We start from the raw sequence: 25027 nt of genomic DNA, 5'->3' as shown, positions 1-25027 counted from the left end.
GAAACAGGCGGCTTTTGTTTTAGCTTGTAACAATTCTCTGTTGGCCGAGGTAGTGCACTGTGCTGTAAAATACAGCAGAGGTGGTTGAGAGTCTGCGGACCTAGCAAAATAGAATATTGTTTTTCTACAGTTTACGTGTTTATGCTTATTGAACAAGTGTATTGATAAAGTATTGGCTCTTTTCTCACAAACATTTTATTGTGCTTACCTCTAATAATGAGCATAGCTGTCCTCAACTCTAGCGGGACTGCAGCGTGACAATAAATATTATGGTCTTCAGCCCGAGGCCCATTTAACATCAAGTTTCTGTACCCATCTCTAAATGAAACTATCTTTCTTGCTCATCGCAGTCTTTTGCAATGTGTTTATCGCACATGGTTATATTGCAATAATGGTGAAAATACGATTTACCTGCGAGCACTAGTTACAACCCTCAGCTATGATCATGTAAACAGGAATACACTTGCTTTGCAGGGTGTCTGGATTAGACATCCAGAATAGACGTGGTGCTTCTTCACTGCTGTTCCTTTTAATCAATGCACAACATAACTACTAAAATACATGTTTTGCAGTATAGTACTTAACATTTGTCTATAGTCAGTTTATACAGTATATTGTGTTTAGTGTGTGTTTTTGTTTAGCAGTTTTAAGAAAACATTCAACATGTTTCACTTAACACCTACACCTCATTATAGGTTTTGGATTTACACCCCTGTGCAGCACTTCCCCAAGGTGCCACTAGAGGTGTATTTTCTATTTCTGAATTCCACCTTGGAGTCTTGACACGAGGCTGACCGCCAACTGGTCCAACCGGTCACTGGTTGTAATACCTTCTGCTTGCCCTTCAAATGGCTGTTAAAAAGGCCCCACGGGCAGCTAATCTGAGCAGGCGTCTGGCAGTAGTGAATTGGCAGTGGAGGTGATGGCGAAGAGGGACGGTGGCTGTCGGAGCTGGCAGATCTGGAAGAGAGCTGAGTGGCACCTGTTGGCTGGCAGTTCCTTTTCGCTGATTACGAAACATGAAGGTTTGAAGGTGGGATATTGAAGGAGCCGGTCTGGTTGAGTACATAGAATGAGAAATCCAGACGAGTAAGCAATAGAAAATATAAAGTGCAGCAACTTTTTAGACTCACAGTAGATCAACAATATAAGGTTGCACACCATTGGGTCTCATTTCAAACAAAAGACTTCAAGTTGACATTTTGACGTTGATCCACCCTCCACACATATTTGCCTGAGGTAAAAGAGTAAAAAGGTGGGGGTTATGAAAGAGGTTATGGGAGAGGAAATGACATCCTCTTGTAGGTCACAACAAACCTGGGACCTCAACATTCCTTGTTAAACCCGCGCAGTTTTCTGCGGTTGACCCATTTAGGTAAAGTATGCACTGACATGTCATAACTTATTATTACTCTAACATTGTGTTCAGATGGACAGCATTGTGACAAAACTTTAAGTATCTCATTATGTACACTGGCCCTGTCCATTTTTTTAAAATTGTTCTTTAAAATATGATGTGAACACCATTTATGTTGTAATGGATAAAGTTGGATCTCACTTGGATGTCTAATAATACTACTAATAATACTACTATCTATAAAAACCTATCTATCTAACTTGAATATATTTTACAGTATACTTTATATATTGATTACAGTGTATGTTTATAACCTCAAATAAATGTAGTGCAGTAAATGGTACAATATCATCCCTCTGGAATGTAGTTGATTAGAAGAATAAAGTAGCATAAAATGGAAATAATCAAGTAAAGTACAAGTACCTGACATCTGTACTTAAGTACAGTGCAATAATTGAGTAACTGTAGCAACACACCACACCAATGAGACCCACTTGTCTGTTTTTAATGCAGGGCTCTTTGTGTTCTGAAGGGCCTGAATCCACAATAGACGTAATATGAACAACCATTTTGACGTCTATGTATGTATGTTGAAATGTAATTGAACACTGAATTATATACTGTAGAGCAGAAAAAATGCCTTTGACAGCTGAAGGAAAACATCTACTTCAACTTCACTGATTGGCTTGTGGAGAAAATTACAGCAGATTTCTGCTGAATGTGATCCAGAAATGGTTTACCCTACACAATGTTTTATAATGATTTAGATTGCTATTACAACTACATGACCACAACATTTCCCTCCATTGTTTTATAGTGTAGGTTATAATAAATTCCTGTTTTGACCATTCTTTCATTCTACTCTTCACAGTTCACTGGCTGTTTTTTTCTCTACACTAGGTTACACTTTGTGACTCATGGGCTAATCTTTCGTATGGTGTTGTTTCAAAGTTTTGCAGTGCAAGCTGCAGCGTTGGGGAAAAAATCATGGGAATAGGAAAACGGGAAAGTGGGAATTTACGAGGAGAGGGTGTCCATTAACACGTGCATTGTGTGTTGTAACAAAGGGCAGTTAGGCGGTGCTGAAGACAGGCATTAAAAAGATGGACACCACTTTGTTTACAAGTCACAGAAAAGAGCTGCAGTGATAAAATGTTGACTGCATGCACGCACACACAAGTAAAATGAATTTCTAATCTTTCTCTCATTGTCTCGGTTTTACTCACATCTCTTTCTTACATAAACATTGAACGGTTGACGTCTTCTTGGCACTGTGAGGTGGTGCTGCTGTCCTTTGAGGTATTGTATATAACTGACTGCAGAGAGAGAGAGAGAGAGAGAGAGGGAGAAAGAGAGGGAGAAAGAGAGATACTGGCTGCTTCCATTGATTTTCATTTAAGGGATAGTGCTCTCAGCTCATCCCCTCAAGGCATCACAAAACTTAACAAACGTGTGTGCTTGTGTGGGATGCCACATCATACAAAGTGAGCATCAGTAATGTCACTTGAACTGCTTTTTAGATGTAAATATATATATTTTTTTTACAATATTATCATGCATTCCAAGCCATGCGTGTCACAGAAAGCTAATTTCCTGCTGTTCCCCAGTCCCTGTAGTGTGATTTGATGTTGTCTTAATGTAGTGTAAATAGCCAGCGCGTGCCAAGTACATTCTTTTAATTAGGAAACCCAACAGGCCTGCTGATTAGCACTTCATCTTCATAAGTGTCTGGGCCTGAGCTTCAGCTGGACCACTTCCTAGTTACCTTACACTCAGGCTAGCATGTCCCAGCAGGTCTGGAGCCGGAATAGCGTAATTAATATGTTGTAGTCTGCCATCTACTGAGCAAGCAGGGATTGTTTAGTCAATGTGGTCTGTGTACATTTCTTGTAAATTACTGTATTTTTATTTATTTATTTATTTTTGCACGGTTGGAAGCTTAGTAGCCCAGAATGATAATATTGGCGGTATCCTGCTAGCATGACCTCATTTTAGATGGTAAAACCCCTTTTTCATAGAATTACCTTCTTCCAGGTCATCAAGCATTTAGGGAACTGCCCTGCAATCATTTCTCATACACCCCAGCAGACAATTTTACCAGCACAATTCTTTAAATAACTTTACAACCCACAGCTTCACATGATAAATGACACGATTATATATTTTCTCAGATTCTCTCCCTGAGTTTCTTTTTTCCGGAATGGGGAAATTGCTGAGTCATCTCTCATCCTTGGATTTGTAATCTTAAACCATTCGGTACCGGGCGGAGGCACATGATGTTCTTTATAGCCAATATAACTGCTGCAGCCTCCCTCTTCACTGGCATTAAAAGGCATTTGTTACCATTTCATGAAATGGCCTTGTGACTGTAAGAGGAAAATAAAGTCCAACAAAAATCAATGACTGGATTCCAATTGTGTGCAAAGTGGCTCAACAGCTCTCTCCCTGTTATCTGCTGAGCAGCCTTTGAGGGTTATCATGAAGTGAAATCATCATATACTCACATGCTCACACACAAGGCCTCACGCATCTGGCCTCACAAACATGTCACTAGAAGTATACTGTGCCTACACCTTCAGCTTTTAATCTGCTGCGTATCAGTTGAGTAGAGGAGGGGGCAACTGAGCTGCAAGCCTCCATGGGCTACAAACACCCCTTTGAGTTGGCAGTATTCAATTTCTTCACTTTGTCCATTATGCATGGACACAATAGACAACAAGAGATTGTTTTCTTTAGCTGCTTTATTGTCTTGGAGAGAGGGATGATACATTGAATGATTATCAAATGTCACACACTGCAGGGAACCTTGTTAGGGTTTCTGGCTGTGGTTGAATTTGAAACAATAGCAACAGACATCACAGAAACTTTTGTGATGTTGGTTCATTGTACTGAAATGTACATGTGGTCTTTTGATATCAATATTAGCTAGATATAAAACAATAAAAACAATTTGAATGAATCCATAGTTTTGTGATTTATCATTGTTGAGCCTAGAACATAGCTTTTCTCATCACTGGGTATTATGGAGGCTCCAATGAGCATTGTAATTAAGCATAGGTCAGTAGTTAATTATTGTTGATTAATTAATAGATACATTAAAACAAGTTTCGGAGTTTAATTAAATTTACATTTCACGCCCTGCATTATTTTGCCACATGGAAGCAGGTTCTAAGAGAATATTTGTAGAAGCTTGAGTCTAAGGTGGCCTTGTTGATTAATGGAGCTTGAGAGAATCTGGACTCAGCACAGGCCACCAGGAGGGCCACTGAAAGTTCCTGTTACTACAGTAAAGTGTGTGCAGCAGCACACTGGCTGTGTGGCCCACATATTGGATGTAAATATAGAGGAAGTGCGAGATGGGAAAAGTTGCATAAAACAATAAGTTGAAAAAATAATGTCCCATTTGAATGTGACTTAATCACCTGGTAAAATGGGAATTACTTATAATAATGCTCACTGATAATATTCAGGTTGGCTCCACAGAGAACGCTGCTTTATTTTAAATTGTTAAGAGGAAGAAAAGGAAATGACTTCAAGATACAATTCAATCAGTCTACTGTTCTGCCTTTTTTATGACTAAGTCTATGTGCACTTTAGTTGTAGGGATTACATTTATGCTCTGACTCATCATTCTGCTTATTTTAAGAGGTTTTATCTTTGTCCTTGCTGGCAGATGAATAAAGCCTCATTAATGCATGGGATTATCACCTTTGTTTAAAATCAGAGCTTCGTCAGTCTGACGACTCACACATCAACAATCCTTCATTCACCTGCTAGCCTTAAACTAACTGCAAAGGTGGCTGAATAAAACAAGCATACAGAGATTGTGTGAACGAATAGCGTGCACGCTTTCTGCACTAACCCTGAAAGTATGTTTGCCTACCATGCCAACCAGAGAAATTAAAAAGATGTAATTAAACTAAAATGTATAAGGCTTTAAAAGATAGCTTTTACAAAAAATGTAAACACATCCAGTTTATTACATTTTAAAAAGGAGCTGTATTTGAATTTATTAAAAGACGACAACATCCTGTGTGTATCCCATGGTTGTAGTTCTGAATCCATCCATTATTGTGATGTTTTTGCTCATACTCTATGACTCCCTCGCCCTACGTGTAGTTTGTTCAACTTGACCCCCAAAAAAACCCATCAATCTCAAAGCTTTTTAACAAGAACAAACATCACAGTGTTTTTATGTTGTGTATCCCGCTGCAGTGGTCATCTTAATGGTGCTTTAAAAGTATTAGGTTACTGACACCCCCAGGCAAGTCAACAGCTGGCGGACCTGTTACTTTGTTGCCTGTCGGTGTTAGACTACACACACATCGACGCTTACCTGCAGGCAAGCCCACACCTACACTGAGCTCCTCCCCTCTATGGTTCATTTGTAGGTTTGTGTGTGTGTAGGTGTGTGTGTGTGTGTGTGTATGTTTGACGAATGTGGGAAAATACTAATGACAGCATCGCTGAGCTCCTCCTCCTCCTCCTCCTCCTCCTCCTTCTTACCTAGTAAACCATTTGAGTTGAGGGGGAGGGGCTGTATGTACTGTATCATTGAACTCATGCGAGTCGCTTTGAACAGGTACATTTAGAGAGGGAAAGACACAGCGGCAGGTCCTGGATGTATTTCCTGGTTTTAACAGAGTCTGATTTTAATGGGAATAAATTAAAAAACATAGTAGTTTGAGTGAGGACCTCTTAAGAAAAGGGGATTTTTGGATTTTGTCTTTGTGTCTGTCCTGAAAGTCTCTAGGACACACCTGACAGATCCTGGAATCCTTTGAGAAACTCCCCTCGGAGGAGGGGATGAAGTCAGACGGGGAGCAAGGAAAGTCTGGTGAGTGAGTGGAAATGACAAGTGCAGCTGTCACTCTGTGCCTTATTAGACAATAGTTCGATGTGAGTTTCAGAGTTTCAAAGGTTTTACATTGAAAAGGCGAAGATGGCTTGTTCAGTGTCTTTCTGGAGGGAAGACAATGTATGTCTGCTTTTTAGCTTGAGGAGTTCACATGTCGGCAGCTGTCATGTCTGATAGTGAGTCACCCAGTCAGTCACCTGTTTTAGTGCTGAGCCGTTGGGAGACTTTAACCTGCACCGACCTTGGAATATTTGTTATTGTCTGATCATGGGGGCGGAGACTCTGCCATTAATTGATTATTTTGCAGTGGGTTGTCTTTAAAGTTATGTTTGAGCTGAGACTGTTTTTCCCAACCGACTTGCAAATAAGGAGCTGGTGGAGATTGTTTGCACCTGCAGACATATGGCTGTTAATGTAGGGATCTGACCTTTGACCTGTAGAATAAAAAATGAAAAAATATGGCCATGACATGAGTTATATCAGGACAGAGAACAGTGTAGCCTAGTATTTGTTTTGAGCAAGTTGTTGGGGAGTTTTACTGACAGTCACTGACAAGATCACTGTCTTAGGGATTTGTATGGGGAGGTTTGTCTCCAAACAACAGTGTTTTTATGGTCATGTAAAGAGGGTACTGTGTTCTGTTTGTACTGTAAACACTATGGTCCAGTGTTGTTTGCTGTGGTTTTTAGCCTGAACGCACATTTTACATTCACACAGGAGTTTTTGCTACGTCAGCCAGGCTGGTTTCAGACAGTTTTTAACTGAAAAGCAGGAGAGTCATACAATTACAACTGATGAGAAATGTTGAGAATAAATATAGTTTTTATAGTTTTATAGTTTTATTTTTTTATATAGGTTTTGCCTCCAAATACCTGGATTTGTATCCATATACTGGTAGTTCACCTGTCCTTCAACTTGGGACTAAAAATAGCCCAAACACAGAGGTAAAAGTTCACATAGCAAGACAGATACACCTTGTGTTTTCTGCTGATTAGGTTTTGTAGAAATTCCATGTGCTAGCGACCCAGAAATGTGACGTAAAATTGGTTGAACTGAGTTATATGGTTTTCGAGCACGTCATATAAATCCTACAAGCTTCAGCTCAAGGTGTGGTTGTGACACAATTAGTGCTTTCAAAGCAAAACAAACACCCGGAGGCTATGGATGGCTGTCTTTGCCTAACCCTTACTATCCCAGGTGTGGTTATGGATTTGTAAATTGTACTCACCTTTCCGTCTCACATTTCGGCACCAGCCTCTGTGATTATCACTGAGGTCATTCATTGTCAGGCTTTGCAAACTGAAATTGGACAACATTAGTTGTGCAGCCATTATTGCTTGTACAGATAGTAGCAGATTATATATAATCATATCTGCTTTTGATGATTTCCAAGCACAACACTGGAGAAATTATCTGGTTTTGGTCTTCTGTGTTGAATTCACATCAAACCCTGAGTTTGTCAGCTCTGCCAGTCAAGCAATGACACCCCAAATCATTTCAGATTACGCTGCTCCTTTATGTCTCACGGCTGTCACTCAGAGAGAAAACAGGTTTTCAGATGAGTGACATTAAGTCAGAGAAGGATTAACCCTGTGGATTAACACCTTCTGTGAACCAGGCCATAAAGACAGGAGCCGTTGTTGGTTTCCACTGGACAGCCTTTTACCTTCTGACTGACCTGACACACATTCAGGATCAGGTGAGGGCATGGGGGTCTACCTGCACTTAAATGCACTCATGATGAACATATACGTCCATCTGTGCGTATATGTCAATCAATGCATTTATGCATGTGTGTGCTTCCAGCAGGCTGAGTTGACAGCGTAATTGCGAGAGCATCTGAGTTTGGTCCTAGCTGTGTAATTGCCTTCTTTCACTGACTCTGCTGCAGGTGAATGCAGCTAGCAGCTCCCTCGGGCTCTAGCCTGTTTTTCTTCCCGTTGTGGCAGAAGACGATTTGGAACGAGTTAAAGATAATCAGCTGCCTGTCAGAATCAAGTCAGGGATAATGGTAAAGCAACTGTAATAATCATGAGCCATGCTAAGTCAGATTTGCCACTACTTTCTGAGAAAAAGTGCTTTGTATTTCAGTGAAGATGGACTGATTGGAGCCTTTATTATGTTCCATCTATCTCTCTCTGTTTGAACCCTAACCCTAATCACATTTTCTCTAAAGAAAAATCTCTGATTAATTTGGCTGCTTACTCGCGTCACTATCGCTAATCAAATCCTGTCACTGACTGCCGTTTTCAGACACCGTCCATTCCTCCTCTGCTCATCAAATATACATGGATGGATAACAGAACTTGCTCTCTGTAAGTCAGTGAAAAGCTAACTCACATTTGCAGTGACAGACTTCTCAGTCTTGCGGCTTTATTTACTGAAGCTGTCAGCAGACACCCTGCTCATTTTAAAAACTGGGAACAAATGTAACTCCACAACCATTAGCTACATATTTCAGTCCCAGAATCTTATCGAGTATCTCAGGAGGAAAGCAGGATTGTTTTGGCGCCTCCATACCTTAATTTGTCTGCCAAATCATCACTGTCATCTTGTCTGGACTTTCTAGGTGGCAGTATTTATTTTCGGTTGTTTTTATCTTACATTGCTTGTTTGTTGATTTTCGTCACAGTGGTAGGAGACACCTCATACAGGTACACTAACTCTCTGTGTGTGTCCACTGGTTTGATGAAATATCCGTGCTGACACTGTGTGTGCCCTTCCATTTGGCCTACACTATAAATAACAGCACCGTTAGCCTTCGCCACCAAAGGTCATTTCTGAACTATATGCACACAAATGCACACATACATACATACACACCTGCTCTGTCACACAAGCATTGACACACACCTCTTAGCTACCTGTCTCAAATAATCTGTTCATCCAAATATTAAGATTGATCAGTTAAATTTGAATAAGTTTTCACTGATATCTTTCTTCAAAACACAACAGTTTATTGTTCCTATTGCTTCAGAAATTGTTGCTTTGTTATCTACTTGACTCCCACTCATGCACAACAAGGCTATTATCTCAAAATAACTGTTTATTTGTTTGCAAAATGCATCACAGTAACACTCTGGGAAAATGAGATACACATAATAGCACAATGTTAACAGTAAAATGGAACCAGATGGAAAAGCCAGTGAATATAGATGTTGCCAAATGTGCTAAATGTTGATAGCTTGCGCATTCACATCCAGTAGATGCTATTTCGTATCATGACTGAATGAATGATATGTTCTCATTCACATTATAACACCAGCACAGCTCATCAAGCATAACCATGGCAGTAATTATTGCCCGGCTTCATGCAACCAATTAACATTCTCATCATGTTTGGTATAAGCTGCCCAGAATAAAACCGCAAACAGTAGCTTCTATCTGGAGGAAGCACCAAATTCATTAGTGCACAAACTCAGACAGCGATGTACAAATAAGTAGTTCCCACAAAATAAGCAAATAGTGCATATTTTTGCAATTACACTATCCTAGAATCGGCTTCCTAGCATTTTTTGCCACCTGAATGACTAGTAATACAAAATACTGGAGGATGATAACTACCATGGAGCTGATACAAAGATCTTGAGGGAGGATCGTTGCCAGCCTGCATGCACCTTCATTATCACCTCTGCAGAAGGGGTCCCATTTTGGCTCATTTGCAGTCTGTCTCCCCCAGTTTTATTGTAATGGATCCATCCATCCATCCATCCATCCTGGTATCTACCAGCCGTCTTATCTTCCATCCAACTGCCTGTCCCTCATGACCTGAGCAGCACCTCTTCCAGTTTCATGGAAACTCTGCTGCTAATCTCCATGACGAAGAAATTGGAAAAGCTGCTCAGCGTATCTGTCCATCTGCAGCCTAAAAACGACAGTAATCTCACTGTTTGTGGTTTTTCACGTCATGGATAGGGACGACTTTAAAACAAACACATTGTTTTGATGGATTACTGTCAGTTCGGCACAAGTACAGACTGTGAAAATGAGAGAGATGCAGCTTTTGTAACTTTGGAAAAAGACACCAAAAATGAAGATGGTTGTAAATCTTTCCTGCTCAGTCTACCAAAGAAGAATTAGACTTGTGGGAGTAAAAAATGCAAATCTCTAGAGTTGTTTTTTTTCTTCTTCTTTTTAGTTATAGAAATTGCATATGTAAGTGAGCTCTGTTTGGATTTTTGTGTCTTTTTGAGAACACCAATGCAAGTTGTGGCGAGTGTGGCTGATACTATCCACAGATATTCGGGAGGGTTTTAAGCCAACGGACGCAGATTGTGGTGGAATGCAGCTGAGATTACTGCATATCTTTCTCTTTGATCAGTTTTTTGCTCACTGCCGAGCTCTGTTCTAACCCCACTCTCGCACAAGTATAGCCCCCATTACTCCAAGGACCTGAAGCATGAAATAGGCTTGCCAGCATGTGGATGTCAGATTCTGTGATGTTAAAGTATGGACTCCTCGATCGACACTGGCTGACTAGAAGCGAGGGAGTCATGCAGTGAGTGACATCGCCATTTAAATGCCTTTGATGTGAATTAACGGTGACAAGCTCGAATTCTGTGGAATCAGGTTTTATTTTGAATAGTGAAAGCATCAAGTCATGCAAGCTGAAGCGTCATCATGGTTGAATAGTATTATGAATTAATATTAATTGATACTCATGAAGAGCTGTCTTTGCTGTTTCCAGCTTTCCAAATAGGAGGATTTTCTCTGTTGTATACGAGTTATGAATCTCACGTCATACAAAAACAATTCAAACATATCACCTTTTGGTCATGCAAATTATTAGGACCATTTTCTGACATTGTACAGGCTAATTGATCTCATACATGTTGCAGCAATGACATCTTTATAGAGTCAATCATGAGTTTGTATGAGGCTAAAGACCATGGGGACTTGAGGCTTGCCTTCGCACTGGTGGGCTCATCAATAAATAGCAATCCATTCCCGTATGTGCTATCCTGAATACCAATCTCTCTTCATCACTGTCTCCGCTAATACAGAGTATTAGAGCCTGATTTCTATGATGGAGTGCCCCAAGGCAAGGTGTGTTTTTTTCCGTTTTCATCAGGCGTGACCCTGTCATCTCCTCAGGCAACGCAGGGAGATTGTTCTGTTCATGAGAATTGACTAGCTAATCCAGAGCAAAGCACTCCCAGACAGAGCAGACACTGCAGACTGCCTTCATCAGTCAGAGCTTAGGCATTACTACCGTCATGAGCCACTGATGAATTTGCTTTCAATGGTCCATAAAGATGAGTTTGTGTGTGTGTGTGTGTGTGTGTGTGTGCGTGCGTGCTTGCATGCAAGACAAAGAGATAGACACACACTTTTTTTTTTATTAATGACTCCAGTATCTCATTCGAGATGAAGGGCTCTGTAAAATATATTTTTGCAACCTGCTCTGAAAATGTGTGCAGGATCTGTTGTGGAACTGTGCACATGTGCTTTCACTTTCAGAAAGATCTTAATGTGAAAGTGACACATTTCACCTTTGGTGCGCTTCTGGCAGATTTTTAACACCTCATTTATACCCGTGACTATCTCTCTCTCTTTGTGTTTAACACTTGAATAATATTAAATAGCTCGAATCACAGGCAACTAGTTGCAACCAACTTAAAGGGACCATGTCAGTGTGTTTGTATGTTTAAGGTCCTCGTCTACAGTTCATGTATATCTATGCTTACCATTCTCTGATAATTCTATTGAGGGGGACACCGATCCAGACAACTATTGGTTTTCATTCATATCTGTGCAATATGAAAATCAATCAGCATAACATTGAGAATTGCTTGAGTTGTGTAAGTCTGCAGTTATCTTTGCCAGTGTTACTATTATGTGGTAATGCAGTTTAAGTGCAGATGTATTTGAAAAAGTCAGCAGTGCATTACCTTGTTATGAATTACCTTAAGTAACTTTGACAAAAATTAAAGCAGACATGATGGTTGCTGTGATGGATTACATAGGTTAAGCGAGTTTTAAGAGTATGCCAATAGATTTTTATACTACAGCTACAATGGATGGAAATCAGTGACACTAAAACAGTACAGTCAGATTTCTGAAACACAAAATCGAAAACACCTTTTCCAAAATGGTGTACATGATTTGTAGGAAATAAGCTTAAATCATGAGTATGGTCCTTTAAGGAGGGCAAAGTAGAACGTTTTTTAAGTTGAACATCATTTGCAATACTTTGCAGTTTTTTTGTCCTAAGGACACAGATTCCCTGAGGAATGAAAGGTCAGATAATGGCTGCTGTTTGTATACATGCCTGCAAAGGGCAAACATTAATGAGTATCCCATCATGCATTTAATAATGTGTGGGGGTGTGCGCACACCTCACCTATCTGAATGTGTGTGTGTACTGCACTGTTGCGTGGCATCAACACCACTGAGTGCATAGAATTTTCAATATCTCTCTGTGTCAATTTTTCTATCACTGTAGATTGTGGATAAAATCCATGAAATTCGTGTGCTTCCTGGAATATAATCACTACGAGGAAATGAAACCATATCGGAGGGATTGCATTAGCCTGAGGACTCTCTTGCATGTAGGAATAACACTGCTGATTCTCAAGGATTTTATAGGAGTTTAGCTGGTAAAGTACTCGCTTGGTTGCTCTTTGCTCAGTTACTCTTTGCTCTGTCACAGACTGTAGAGGCAACAGGAAGCGTGGAGAGTCCAAATATTGACTGAACCTAAGGACCCAAGCTTCAGATGTGTTATAGATAAGTATCTGTGTGTAGGGTGTGATAACAGAAAATTCCTTTACAGACAAATAAAATTCAAATTAATTATTAGTAATTATTATGTTTAACAAGGATAATAAATCTTGCAGGTTTTCTAACTACAAGTACATCATCACAATATATTTGATCTCACCATTGTGATAAAGACTAACATTGTACAGGATTTGGCATGAGCATTTGAAAATCAACTGTGTTGTATCAAAGTGTATTTTAAGGAGTGTTGTGAAGGGTTAAGCTTTTAACCCAGCATGGCATCTCTGAATGGGTTTTTAGAGAGAATCTGTTTGAATGTAATTATTCAAGAAGGGCCACAGCTGAGTTGCCAAGTCCAAAACAAATAAGAGGATTGCGTTCTTGACCCCAAATGCTCTTTCATTCACTTTTTTATTTAACACATTCCTGATTTGGGTTGTTCCTTTGTCCTGTACAGCTGTTGTACAATATGCTCTGCATTCAGATTGAGGGATAAGGTTTTATTGTACATAGAGAGAGAAATGATTGGGAAGCCTAGCTAGTGTTGGACTTCTTCGCAGCATTTTCCTGTTATTGAATATGACATTCTTCATGAGGATGTATGTGTGGAGGGAATCGATTAGCTGGACTGTATTATATATATGGGATATTATATTGCAGTAATTGAAGCTGTACATACACATAATGTGTCTAAATTATAGTTATTGTGTGACACAAACATCAAGATTTTCTAAAGTGTATTTGCCTGCTCTATTATTTATACATTGTTAAGCAGTCTGCATGCAGTACGTGCACCCATTATAGAGTATGTGTGGTGGAGTAGGACTGCCTGCCACAGCAGCAGCCATCATCTGCTCTACTGTACCTTTGGCATGTACTGTTTGTCCTCACTTTGCCAGCTGGCTGAATAAGAATTATGTTGGAACAATAGGTCCGTTAATTGATTTTGTCTCCAGTAGCAGGCAAAAATTGAACCCCACCCTGTCTTTCCCTCCCACTCGCTCTGCAAAGGGAGAACCAATCTAAAAAGTTCCCCCCTCTAGACACTTACTGTCATTCCCTATCAATTTTCGACCTCCAATCCCGTTTCAGCCAACTCCAATTTCAGCTGCCTCGTGGCCACTGGACTCTCTGACAGATTGCTGGACCTTTTGCAACTTTGGTTTCCGAGTTCTTCTGTTTTTGTAGAAGTAGGGAGAGCAGGAACTGGAAGAGAGAAGAACAGTACAAGACAAGTTTGTGGGAGACTCTTGAGGATGACTTGGAGACAGAGAGGGGCCTTCATATTGATGCCCCAGAGAAACATACTGTAATGGGTTATTATAGAATACAATAAACTCATAATAACAACTCATTACAACTTTGTAGACCCAGAAACCCAGCAGACAAATTGTAAATCTTATAGGGTCTCAAAAGTGTTCACACAGTAGGAAGAAGGCTGTGAATTTTTCTTTTTAAAAAAGGTCCCTTTTCACCTTAAATGTTTAATCTCTTTCTTGCACCATTAATCCAGGAGAAAGGATGACAGATTTTGTGTCCCCAGAGAAGTGCTGATATTTTGTAACAATTTTATGACTGGTTTCCACCATACCAAAGCTGTTATACAAAGGCTGCAGGATTATTTAGGAGGATAGTTTCAGCCATTTTGCTTAAATCATACAAATAGGAAATGACACTGATCAGATTCATAATTCACTGGTACCAACTGCATGTCAGCTGATGCATGGCCGCTATTATGCAAATGTACACATTTAAGCAGTCATTTACATCAGTGGCCAAGGATGGAGATTTTATTTACTGTTTCGATGAATCATAATAACTAGAGGCAAGCCCGTTTAGGGAATTGGAATGAAATGGAGGCAGAGATGGAGGGAGGGTCAATGAATGCACATATTTCTTTGCAGATCGAGTCCGAGACAAAGATCAGTCGTCATTAGCCTCAGTTTAATCCCTGTGGTACTTCACAGTTGCATAAGACTTCAGTCAGAGAAACACATTAAGCCTGTACTATTTAATGAAACGTCCTGCTCACAACTTTGTATTTCTGGGTATTACAAACAGAAAATGCAAATACTAAGACTAATACTTTTACTAGCAGAGCTGCTTATGCATCTTAATATCCAGTTTTATACTTTTCTGTACATTTTAAGTGAATGCTGCAATACAAGATCTTTATTAATGCGTGGGTTCTCTTCATTGTTTCTTTATCTTATATTGTTGTATTTGCTTTATTGTATTGTAAATAGTTTTATCATTCTTTTTGTCTTGCCATTTTAACATGTTGTATCTACTGTAAAGACCATTCCTTTAGAAAGTGCTATATATCAGTGTTACATTTGTCTGCAGAATTACAGTAAACTCAAGATAAGTTGAGTACTTTTCAGATACACTGAATTTGGTTGGTTCTGCTAAAAGATGAACAACTTGGGTCTTATTTTTGTGGCTTGGCTAGAATCTTTCCTACTGGCACAATAATAATAGTATTGTACTAGTTAGATATCTGGAAGAACAGTAGCATTGGTAAAGAGACGTAAGATGGGGCAAGAAACACAAGCAGACAGACAATCAGATAAGTTGAAAACAAGCCAAACAAGATTCTTCTTAATACGTGCATTTTATAATAACAATGTATCAAACAATGTTCCTCCTGACTTAATTTTATTATAGCAAGCTCTAAAAACTAAAATCCTACTTAGCCCCAGAACACAGACAGACACCATTGGCTACGAGCATTTAGCAGTTATAGAGTCTGATATGTCCTTCAGGAGTTGGTAGAGGCCAAAACAGAGCTAAAAGAGACAAATAAAGGAATTAATTTGTCAAAAGGAAATAAATTATGTTGCTCCATAACTGTTCGCTATTAAGTTCACTGTATTAACTTAAAAAGTGGTTATATGTTCTCAAGTTGTTCCCCAAATGGCCAATAAACATTCATCACAGGTCACAGACTGACTTCCTGATAGTGTGCCGTACTAGTTTGTGGTCACAGTTTTCCTATGAAATAAGGGATTATCCCAGACATATTGTGTGTGTTCACTGTTTCTCCAGATATAATATATGTTACTGTATGTCAGACTTATGTTTGGAAGCTGTCATTTAGGAACAAAAATCTGCTGCATCTGTCAGCCAGTGGGAAGCAGGTGGTGTTGAAGGCTGAGCTAACAGCAGAGAGGCAGCAAACATCTGACCCTGATACATCCTCTCATCCCTGCTAGTAGTGAGGTTGTGATGGCAACAGACAGACTCACACCACTGCAAACTAAAAACACAACCCTGTGTTGTCAAACTTTTTGTGTGCTCACAGTCCCACACCCTGGCAGAAGCATCTCTTTTGTGTCTTTATTTCTGTTTGGGTAGGAAAGTAATTAAGGCTAAGGTTTTTTTCTGACAGTTGAGGGAAGCTAAAAACAGCAGCCTTGGTTGAGATGTGTAACATTTGATTGTGGTTGCTGTGTGAAAAAAAGATTTCAAGAACTCAAACTTGAAAACATACTAAACCTTTGTGTAAAAACTACCCAAGGTCCAGGTTTAATATTAATACTATCCAATTTCTATGATTTTCGAATACATTTACATTTACATTTTTACGTTTTTTTGCAATTAATTTGTTTTGGTAGTTAATTCTTCCAGACCTCTGCATCAATAAATAAATAAAGAGTCTTTCATACATGTGCTTTAAGATGTTTTCCAATGGCTTCTTTACACCAGCTGTCATTTTAGGGACATTATTATAAAGGAAATCAGAGGCACTTCATAGATGCTGTTTTCAAAAATGCATAGCCTCGTATTATTAGCAAGACTGTGTTTGTTTATTTGCACAATAAAAAGTAAAAAAAAAAAAAAGTGGGAGACAAAACTTAATACATAAAAAAAGTACCACGATTATTATGTGAATTTGCACATACATTAGTATGCTAAATTATGAGCCACACACTTTCCATGACACAAAAATTGGCAAACGTTGCAGTGAGATTCTCTATGGGAATGAGTCCTGGAGGGGAGAGCAGGAAAGATTGCACTTATCAGGAAGCTCCTACTCAGACTCTTATTTGTAATTCAGAGCTACATTGCCTGCTTCTTGCCAACCTAGATGAAGCGGACATTGAAAAATAGGGGGCTGTCTTCGCTCCCCTCCATCCCCCGCCCCCACCCCCAACCTCTGACTGTCTTATCTAGAGTGCTCCAGCAGTGTGCTCGCCTGCAGAAAGCTACAGAAGACAATAACATATCTGTTTCCACCTCACACACTCTAATAACAACTGTGGCATACTTAGACAGCTAATCTTGCATTTTCCTATCATAGATATTGAGGGTCCTCTTGCTGCAAACAGTTTCCAGTGTAGACTGCCTGGTTGTCTTATTCAGTGTTATGACACATAACCGAGTCAACAAGAGTTTAATTTAAATCAGGAAGCAACAATATGAGGATATAATATCTTCTCCATATTTTCCATGAGTTTATTTTTATCATGAAGCATCTTAGTCCTCATGAATCTATGAGAATTGGTATATTTGTTTGCAAGATATTCTCTATATCACACATTCAGTATGCACAGTATGAAGCCAGGGATTAGTAATGTACAGTACATAGCAGACTCATTCTAAACTCACATAGTCAGTCAAACATCTTCAATTCATTTATAATAATATTTTCATGATTGTTTTTGTGGTGCTATAACACTTCCTGGGTTAACATGTTTGTCATTATATTAAGCACACGTCAGCACACGGTTTAGCACTGACTGACATCACAAAAACTGCTGTACTGTGGAACTGAACATGCTCTTAGCTTTTTTTTAGTAAGGGATGCACTTAAAGGTGGAGGATGGTTTCAGGACATCACTGTAGTAGCCCTTATACCTCCTGTGGAGGTTGAATGCAATCGCTTTGAACCGGAGTCTGCCATACTATTGTAATTGTCATGAAATTCAATAAGAAAACGTAAGTTCATTAATATACCACATTGCATTCCAAGTAATTCAAAGTGCTTTACATAATGCAATAAATATAATGCAATATAATATTAAATTGCAAAGATTAAAACAATAACAAATTAAAGTTAGTTCAAAATGTAAGTGCAAGGTGGATAATGGTGAAAGACAACCTCATCTAGACATTTGTGTAAGCTCTAGGTTGCTTTGCTATCTTTCTGTGTTGTTTAGTTGTTTTGTGTGGGCTGTGAATGGTACCACTACCAATTTAACATTTTCTTTATCTTTTACCTTGATGACATGGTATTTATTTATAGGTTTGTGATGTCCCACTGTGATAAACAGGAGGAAGTGCAAAATTACATCTTTGTAGTCTGCAAAAACAAGTTGAGTTTCCCGTCTTTGTTGCAGCGGTGAAATCAATTTAATGTAAGTTGTGGCTATTGTAACTTACTGTGGGAGATAACGATGTGGATAAGCTTACATTAAAAAAATCAATTAAGAAAAACCCAAGAAGAAGAACATAGTGGTGTTGTATGCAGTGTTTTTTTTTTTTTTTTTAAATCAATGCCTCTATATTTTGCAGTCAAAGACTTGTATTGATGACTTTATCTACAACATCACACAACACTACAACACGTGGTGCCCCAGTTACCAAAGAAGCAACTTAAATCTATAATGGAGTGAGTGTCATATAAACCATAATTGTTTGCCAGTATTTATGGGTTGACTATTAAAGATAGCCCATATATTCAGTGTGCTTGTGCCTTATTTATGACTGTTTTGCTGCCTTTGCACAATCAACACATGCAAACTTAATGAATAAGTAATCTAGTCTGTGACTATTATAGGATTTTTAAACACCAGTGAACTGTATCTTGTGGTCGACTCTTTCCAGAAAGGGCCAGCTCTTTGGTTTGCCAATAAGGCCGTTGCTGCTTGAGTTGCTCCGTAAAATGTGGTTCTATTATCGGGTCCATTAAGTATACCTCTCTGTAATGACACCCCACTCGCCGACATTTTTCTCTCGACCCCTCTCCTAATAACCTCTTTTACATTTCATTTTCGTTATTTAGCGGGCAGCCCTTATCCTCAGCCACTTACATTTAGTCAGTGAACACAAATTAAAGGACTCAGAAGCTCTGGGAAGCAGGTGCACGTCGTACAAAGAGTGAACTGGTCTTAAAGGTCTGTTTTAGTTTCAGGGGAGGAAAGGTGAGAGCTAAAGTGATCCATCTGGAGCTAAAATGTATCAGAGCAAGGGCTGCATACACCACATATCCTACATTCTAGTTTGTTCAAATAGTTTGTTGTTGTTGAACCGTCTAGTTTTCCTGTGTAACATATCAATCACAACTGTGTGTGCAGGAGGGGAAGATGGGAGTATAACACCAGGTCTTCTATAGGAGGAGTCAGGTACTGTTAGTGTCATGTCAGAACCACAGGATTAAAGATGATGATATGTCATTCACATATCAGTCAACAACCTACAACAACAGTGAATGTGTCACCGGTGACACATTCAGGGAATAGACAGAAAAACATGAACACATGTACAATGTAGTGAATTCAGTGCAATATCCCTGCAATAGATACTGCCTTTGTAATGCTTATCCCATTCACTACAGGTGTTGGTTCAACGTTATGGCAATATTTTAGGTCCTTGTTTGTGGTATTGTTATCATGGGGAGCACTATAAGATATTTTGTATTTACATTTTGTCTGACAAAATAACAGAAACACCCCCTGTAGACGAAATGCCTGAATTTCATACAAAAGATGGTTCATGGACGTACAATCATTCATTGACTGAATAACTTATGTAACCTCTACTGAAATCCTAACTGCGGGCAAATGCAATGCGTTTGACCAAATGTTCCATTTTTCTTTCAACTAAAAGTTGTGCTTGCACAAAAGATTGATTATTTTACAAACAAGATCAATGAACAAAATTAGCCCCCCTGGATCACTGTTCAGAGTTACAGATTGTTTCCTGTATGACTCATCCAATTTCTTGACACTAGAGGTTCAGATTTACAAAAAAACATCCCACTGTACATACTACTGGAAATCACTTTTTTTCCAAACGGTTTTGGTCAAATCTATCAGAATGCAATGACAAGACACAGAATTTGCACTCCGGTCTACACTTAAAAACTTAAAAACCTTTATTGTCACACGCACAGAGAACTAGTTTCAGTATACAAATATGTTCTTAGTTTAATAGCCAAACTTTACAACAAGAGGCTCAGTTATTGCTCATTCTAAGTGAAAAATACTGGACTCTAAATATAAATGTTCTTTTGTACATGATCATTAACAGGTTCCTTAATCTCACTGATGCTGTGGTGTAATAATGGTAAAAGACACCACGAGTATTAAATGAGCAATGAGAGGATTATTTCCACCAATGCTTTGCAGAATGCAGAATGCAGAATGCAAAGCATTTGCTGTTTTGCTGAATTGGCAAGCACTGCTGGAAATCAGCTTCTAGTTCTGTATGCTGATCCTTGCTATACATTTTCACACTTCAAAATAAAACACCCTACCCTTTATTAAAAAGCCAAAGTGCACTCTGTATTCTGTCTTTAATTTGTCTATTCCTCTCGCTTTGTCATATTCAGTCTCCTATTTGCAGTTCTTCCATCCATCTCTGATTGATTTTAGTTTTTCAGACAGTAATATTTGGAGCTGGGATATGAGAGTATGAAGTGTGATTTATGCGAGACACTTGATAGTGGAGCAAATGCGAGATGGGACTGAGCAGTTTTCCTCAGCCTCCCCCACCCCCCCTTGCCCTGAGGATGCATGAAATTGAGCAAATGGCTCTACTCATCCTTATATAAATTACTCTCCATATGCTCCACCTAGACAAGCACATTTAGTGTGCAAAAAAAGACATATTTTTATATTGAATATTTTACTTTTGAGGTTTGATGTGAGAAATTGAAGTGTGACATCTGTCTGTTGTGGCTTGTTTTAAATGCGTGTGAAGTCATTCCTGCTGCGGATACTTTGAAAGCGCTTTGAAACATTTTCAGTGAGTCAAATTGTGAGGAAAAATATCTACTTCTCTTTGCAGCTGTTTTCATTTTATTGTTTGCTTCTCTGTGACAATGCCAGGGAGGAGTTCTTTTAAACACCAGCCGCTGAATAATAAATGGGTACACCTCACTCCTTTCCTCATAATTCCTGTCAACACAGAGCAAGTTCAACAGGCAGCTGCAAAGACAAATTTCATTATAATATCAAAGTCTTGTCTCTAGTCATCTACTGGACCCCACCTACCCCTGTGATGCTTATTACCGACAGTAATTTGGCACTGCAGTTATCTCAATTACAAATGGAACCATAACCTCCTATGGTGATGTTAAATTGATTTTGTATTTCAGACATAACCATTTCTGCAGTCTTGTAGCTTTTCAAAGCTAAGGCACCTCTGTGAGATTGGATACCAGTATGCATGTGACACTTCTCTAGCTACTAGAATTACATTTTTACTTTGGCTTTAAAGACTGATCACTGTTAAGCCTGTCTGGCAAAATCAGAGCCACATACTTTCTTACTAAGAATACATTGGGCCATGTTTTGGTGTGAGCTTGCTGAAGCTTTTCTTTCTGTGTGTTGTAGTCCTGCTGCGTGAGGAGGTGGCCCAGCTCCAGGAGGAGGTGCACCTGCTGCGGCAGATGAAGGACATGTTGAGTAAGGACCTGGAGGAGACCCAGGGAAGCTGCTCGGCCGACGTGCTCTCCGCCACAGAGCTCCGTGTGCAGCTGGCCCAAAAGGAGCAGGAGCTGGACCGAGCTAAGGAGGCTCTGCAAGGTAATGACCTCGCCAGTAGACAAGAAGCTGTGTGTGTTATTTAAAACACTAACATCATTATTATTATAAAATATGGACATTGATGCTGTGAGAGATAGAAGGCCAAGAGTATTAGTGAATCACATTAACAGTTTAGCTCTTCAATGGATTTTTAATGGTAAAAGTAGTTAGAATAAATTAGAATTTTGATTTGGGCTGCACACGGACTTTTGTTTTCATACTTTTTTTTATGCCTCTCTTTTTCCACATTTGTTGTCTATCTTTACTTTCAAATGAACGCAAAATTATCCCAAACATCTTTTGAAACAGAAATAATTAAATGTGACTCTAGTGAATGATTAGCCAATTTTCTGATGTGACATTTTTACATGCTGTCACCAGAAAAAGTTATCCTTTTATTGATTTCCCTACATCTGGAAGCCATTTGCTTTTATTTGACTTGAAAACATATGGAAGCATTTACTACTTTTTGAATATAGAATCAAAGTTATCCAAAGTAGTAAATGTAATGTATTATTTTACTTGTCAGGAAGAAATCTTGTCAATCAACACAAAATAAAAAAAGGAAATGAACCGTGAAAATGTATTTTAATCTGTTGTCCCCAGCTAGATTTTAAAATGGCCACATAAAGCTTAATAAACCAATATTTCTTTTAAAGTTTACATGTGCAAAAAACGTATGCACAAGAAAGTTCAGTAAACACACGCTGACAATAATAAACAGTAGAAACACATTGTAGTTTGCTGCAATTCACAATGGAAAGGGTCCGTTTATATCCACCTACTGTGCATTTGAAAAAATGTGTATATTTAGAAAGCCCTACTTTGATGAACACAACAAAGGTATGTGTAGGTGGCTTTGCCCTGTTAGGCGAAAATGTGAAAATTGGAGGTAAACAAAGCAGAGCGAAGTTGCAGTAATTCTCTTTTCCTGCTCAAAACATTCTTTCATCATTTTGCTCCCAGGCTTTAGTTTTTCTGTTTGCCACTCCCCACTCATGCTGAGGGAAAAACCCGCTGCATTTTGCTGCATCGGGCTGGAAACCAGTTCATTTGTTCCTCCGTCACCATAATGTTAACACGAGTGTCTGTAACAATGTGGTTAATGCTGCCCATTAGCTGCATGATGGTCCATTAGCATGTGTTCCGCTCGAGAGATGGAGTGTTATCTTGGGGGTTGAGAAAGGACGCTGATGATTTGACTTTTCAGAAAAGCCACTCCGCAGGCTGCTCAGTTCCCACTCTGCGCCACCCACGTACCCTGATGTACATACAGCACAATGAACTGTAGAAGCTTCACTGTATCATCACAGCAATGCTGGATTCTGTATTTAAACATACAGCTTCACCTAAACCTCTCAGCTCCATGATTTTGTCTGTGTATATTAGAATTTCCGCCACAGCAGTACACTTTAGATTAAGTCTTGACTTAGAGAAAATAAGGAGGACTTGAAAGCTGTGAGACCACTTTATTGATACTTGACTCCCTAGAGACTGAAAAGACAAAACATTCAAGTCTCATGTTTCTGGTATAATTGAAAAACAATAAAACATATTAGACAGTAACCGGCAGGTCTTGAATTTTTTATTATTATATTATGACTTTGCCTCATTTACATTGAAGAAAACACTGATTTCAAAGACTCAAAATGTGTAATTAAAATGGTCAGCATTTAGAGACTTTATTCTTGCGTCTTTTGCAATTTTCTTATGAAGACCTATTACTTCACTTGGAAAAGTCTATAATGATTTTACCTGCACTTGCCCCAAAATAATTACAAACAGCTCTGTGAATTAGTAATGCCTTTAGTGTTTACACGCTGCCCCTTTTGCAAAATTCTAAATCAGTGTTTTTCCACCTGGAAGTGCTGATTAGGATAAGGTGTGAACATGGATGTTTTATTCTTTGGCACAGATACGCTGAGTAATTGTTTAATAAAAAGGAAAAGTTCTTGTCATAGCTGCTGTGAAATATTTGTTTAGTGTTAAAATACAGATTAAATGCAATTACATAAACATAGACCTTCTGACAACAGGTTACCTGAAAAATCTCATTAGCCAAACAGAGCACCTTGGAGAACACGCTGTAATTATCTTTTCAGAACTGATGAAGTAACAATGTATCGTACAGATTCCTCTGTCTTAATCACCAACAACCACAGTATGTGGTGCTCTGTATCTGTTTTGTGCGTGAGTGAATGTGAAATGGGAGTACACTTACATATTGTTGCCTTCATGGAGTCTTTGCACAGGGCAAAGTAATGAACACGTTCTGCCAGGCAGTGCACAATGGATTGCAGGGCATCAAGCAGAGATGTCATCAGCGTGGCAGTGAATCATTCTTTTCAAAGAGTTATCGCCCATGGAATGAGGCAGAGCACAAAACCGCCATTTGGTATCAGACAAACGCATGACATGTTGTCAGGGGATTTTGTTGCTGCGACATTTCACTTGACACTTGCAGCCTACGCTTTTTGGAAGAATTGAACAAAAACAAAACGGACTGGGGCAGAGTACAATAGAGCACACATTAAATAAATACTTATCTCTTCTTCAGCTGGATGTTTGGCTGCCTGAACATACTGCACACAGACTCATACAGTCATTTGTATGACTCAGGCCTGTTAATGAAGGCCAAAGCCTACCAAGCCCAGCAGGCACTGACAGCAATCAGCAGTTAATGAAAGCTTTATAAAGTGGGACTTTGGTTGACTTATAAGGTCCAGAAACATTAAGCAGAGTGGATCTGGTCTGCAATTAAGATGGGGTATGTGGGAGGACAACAGGAAATTGGCTGTTGTCATAATTGAGGTTGGTTCTGTTGGAGGAGGTTCAGAAAGGCAAAGCGACTGTGAACTTAAGCGTGAAGACATTCCTTTTGCTTTTTTGTAATAGTTTTTGCTCTCAAAGCCATTTCATATAAGCAAGAGAGCAGAAGTTGAGGTTCAAGTACCAGTTTTGGCCAGAGAGAGTGACCCGTGAAAAAAACAACTTATATTTGCATTCAGTTGTGAAAGCAGCAATTCTGAATTATTATTATTATTTTTTGTTATTTTCCACATGACCTGCCCTGTGCAGCCATAGCTGGTTCCCTGCTTTTTTGTTAGTCCATGGTTGTCACCCTCTATCGTCATACACTGACACTGTGGCTTGCTCAAACTCCAAGGATACTATTTTTTAAGACAGCTGTGAAAGGCCAGCAACAGTATTAGCCTGCTTTTTGCACTGTGGTGGGAGCAGCCAGTGAATTCTGGCTTTGTCCCTGGCAATATTTACAGCTGTTTCCAAGCAGAAAGTGGAAACACATCTGTCATCCCATTTTGTCTCATTTTCTTG

At 39.1% G+C, this 25027-nt stretch overlaps 1 protein-coding gene across 8 annotated transcripts in view; it reads left to right on the top strand.

Annotated features, from left to right (window-relative positions):
- Positions 1-25027, top strand: part of kazna (kazrin, periplakin interacting protein a) — a 113039-nt gene that overhangs the window by 66426 nt on the left and 21586 nt on the right. For all 8 annotated transcript variants that reach the window (XM_035655865.1, XM_035655866.1, XM_035655864.1 and 5 more), the window contains one exon: positions 21500-21691. In XM_035655865.1, coding sequence (XP_035511758.1) covers positions 21500-21691 — 192 coding nt within the window. The remainder of the gene's footprint in view (positions 1-21499; positions 21692-25027) is intronic.

This window comes from Morone saxatilis, unplaced genomic scaffold, assembly GCF_004916995.1.
Source record: "Morone saxatilis isolate NCDOM2014 unplaced genomic scaffold, NCSU_SB_2.0 Contig15, whole genome shotgun sequence".
NCBI classification, from domain to species: Eukaryota; Metazoa; Chordata; class Actinopteri; family Moronidae; genus Morone; species Morone saxatilis.
This window is presented reverse-complemented; position numbering and strand designations above follow the sequence as displayed.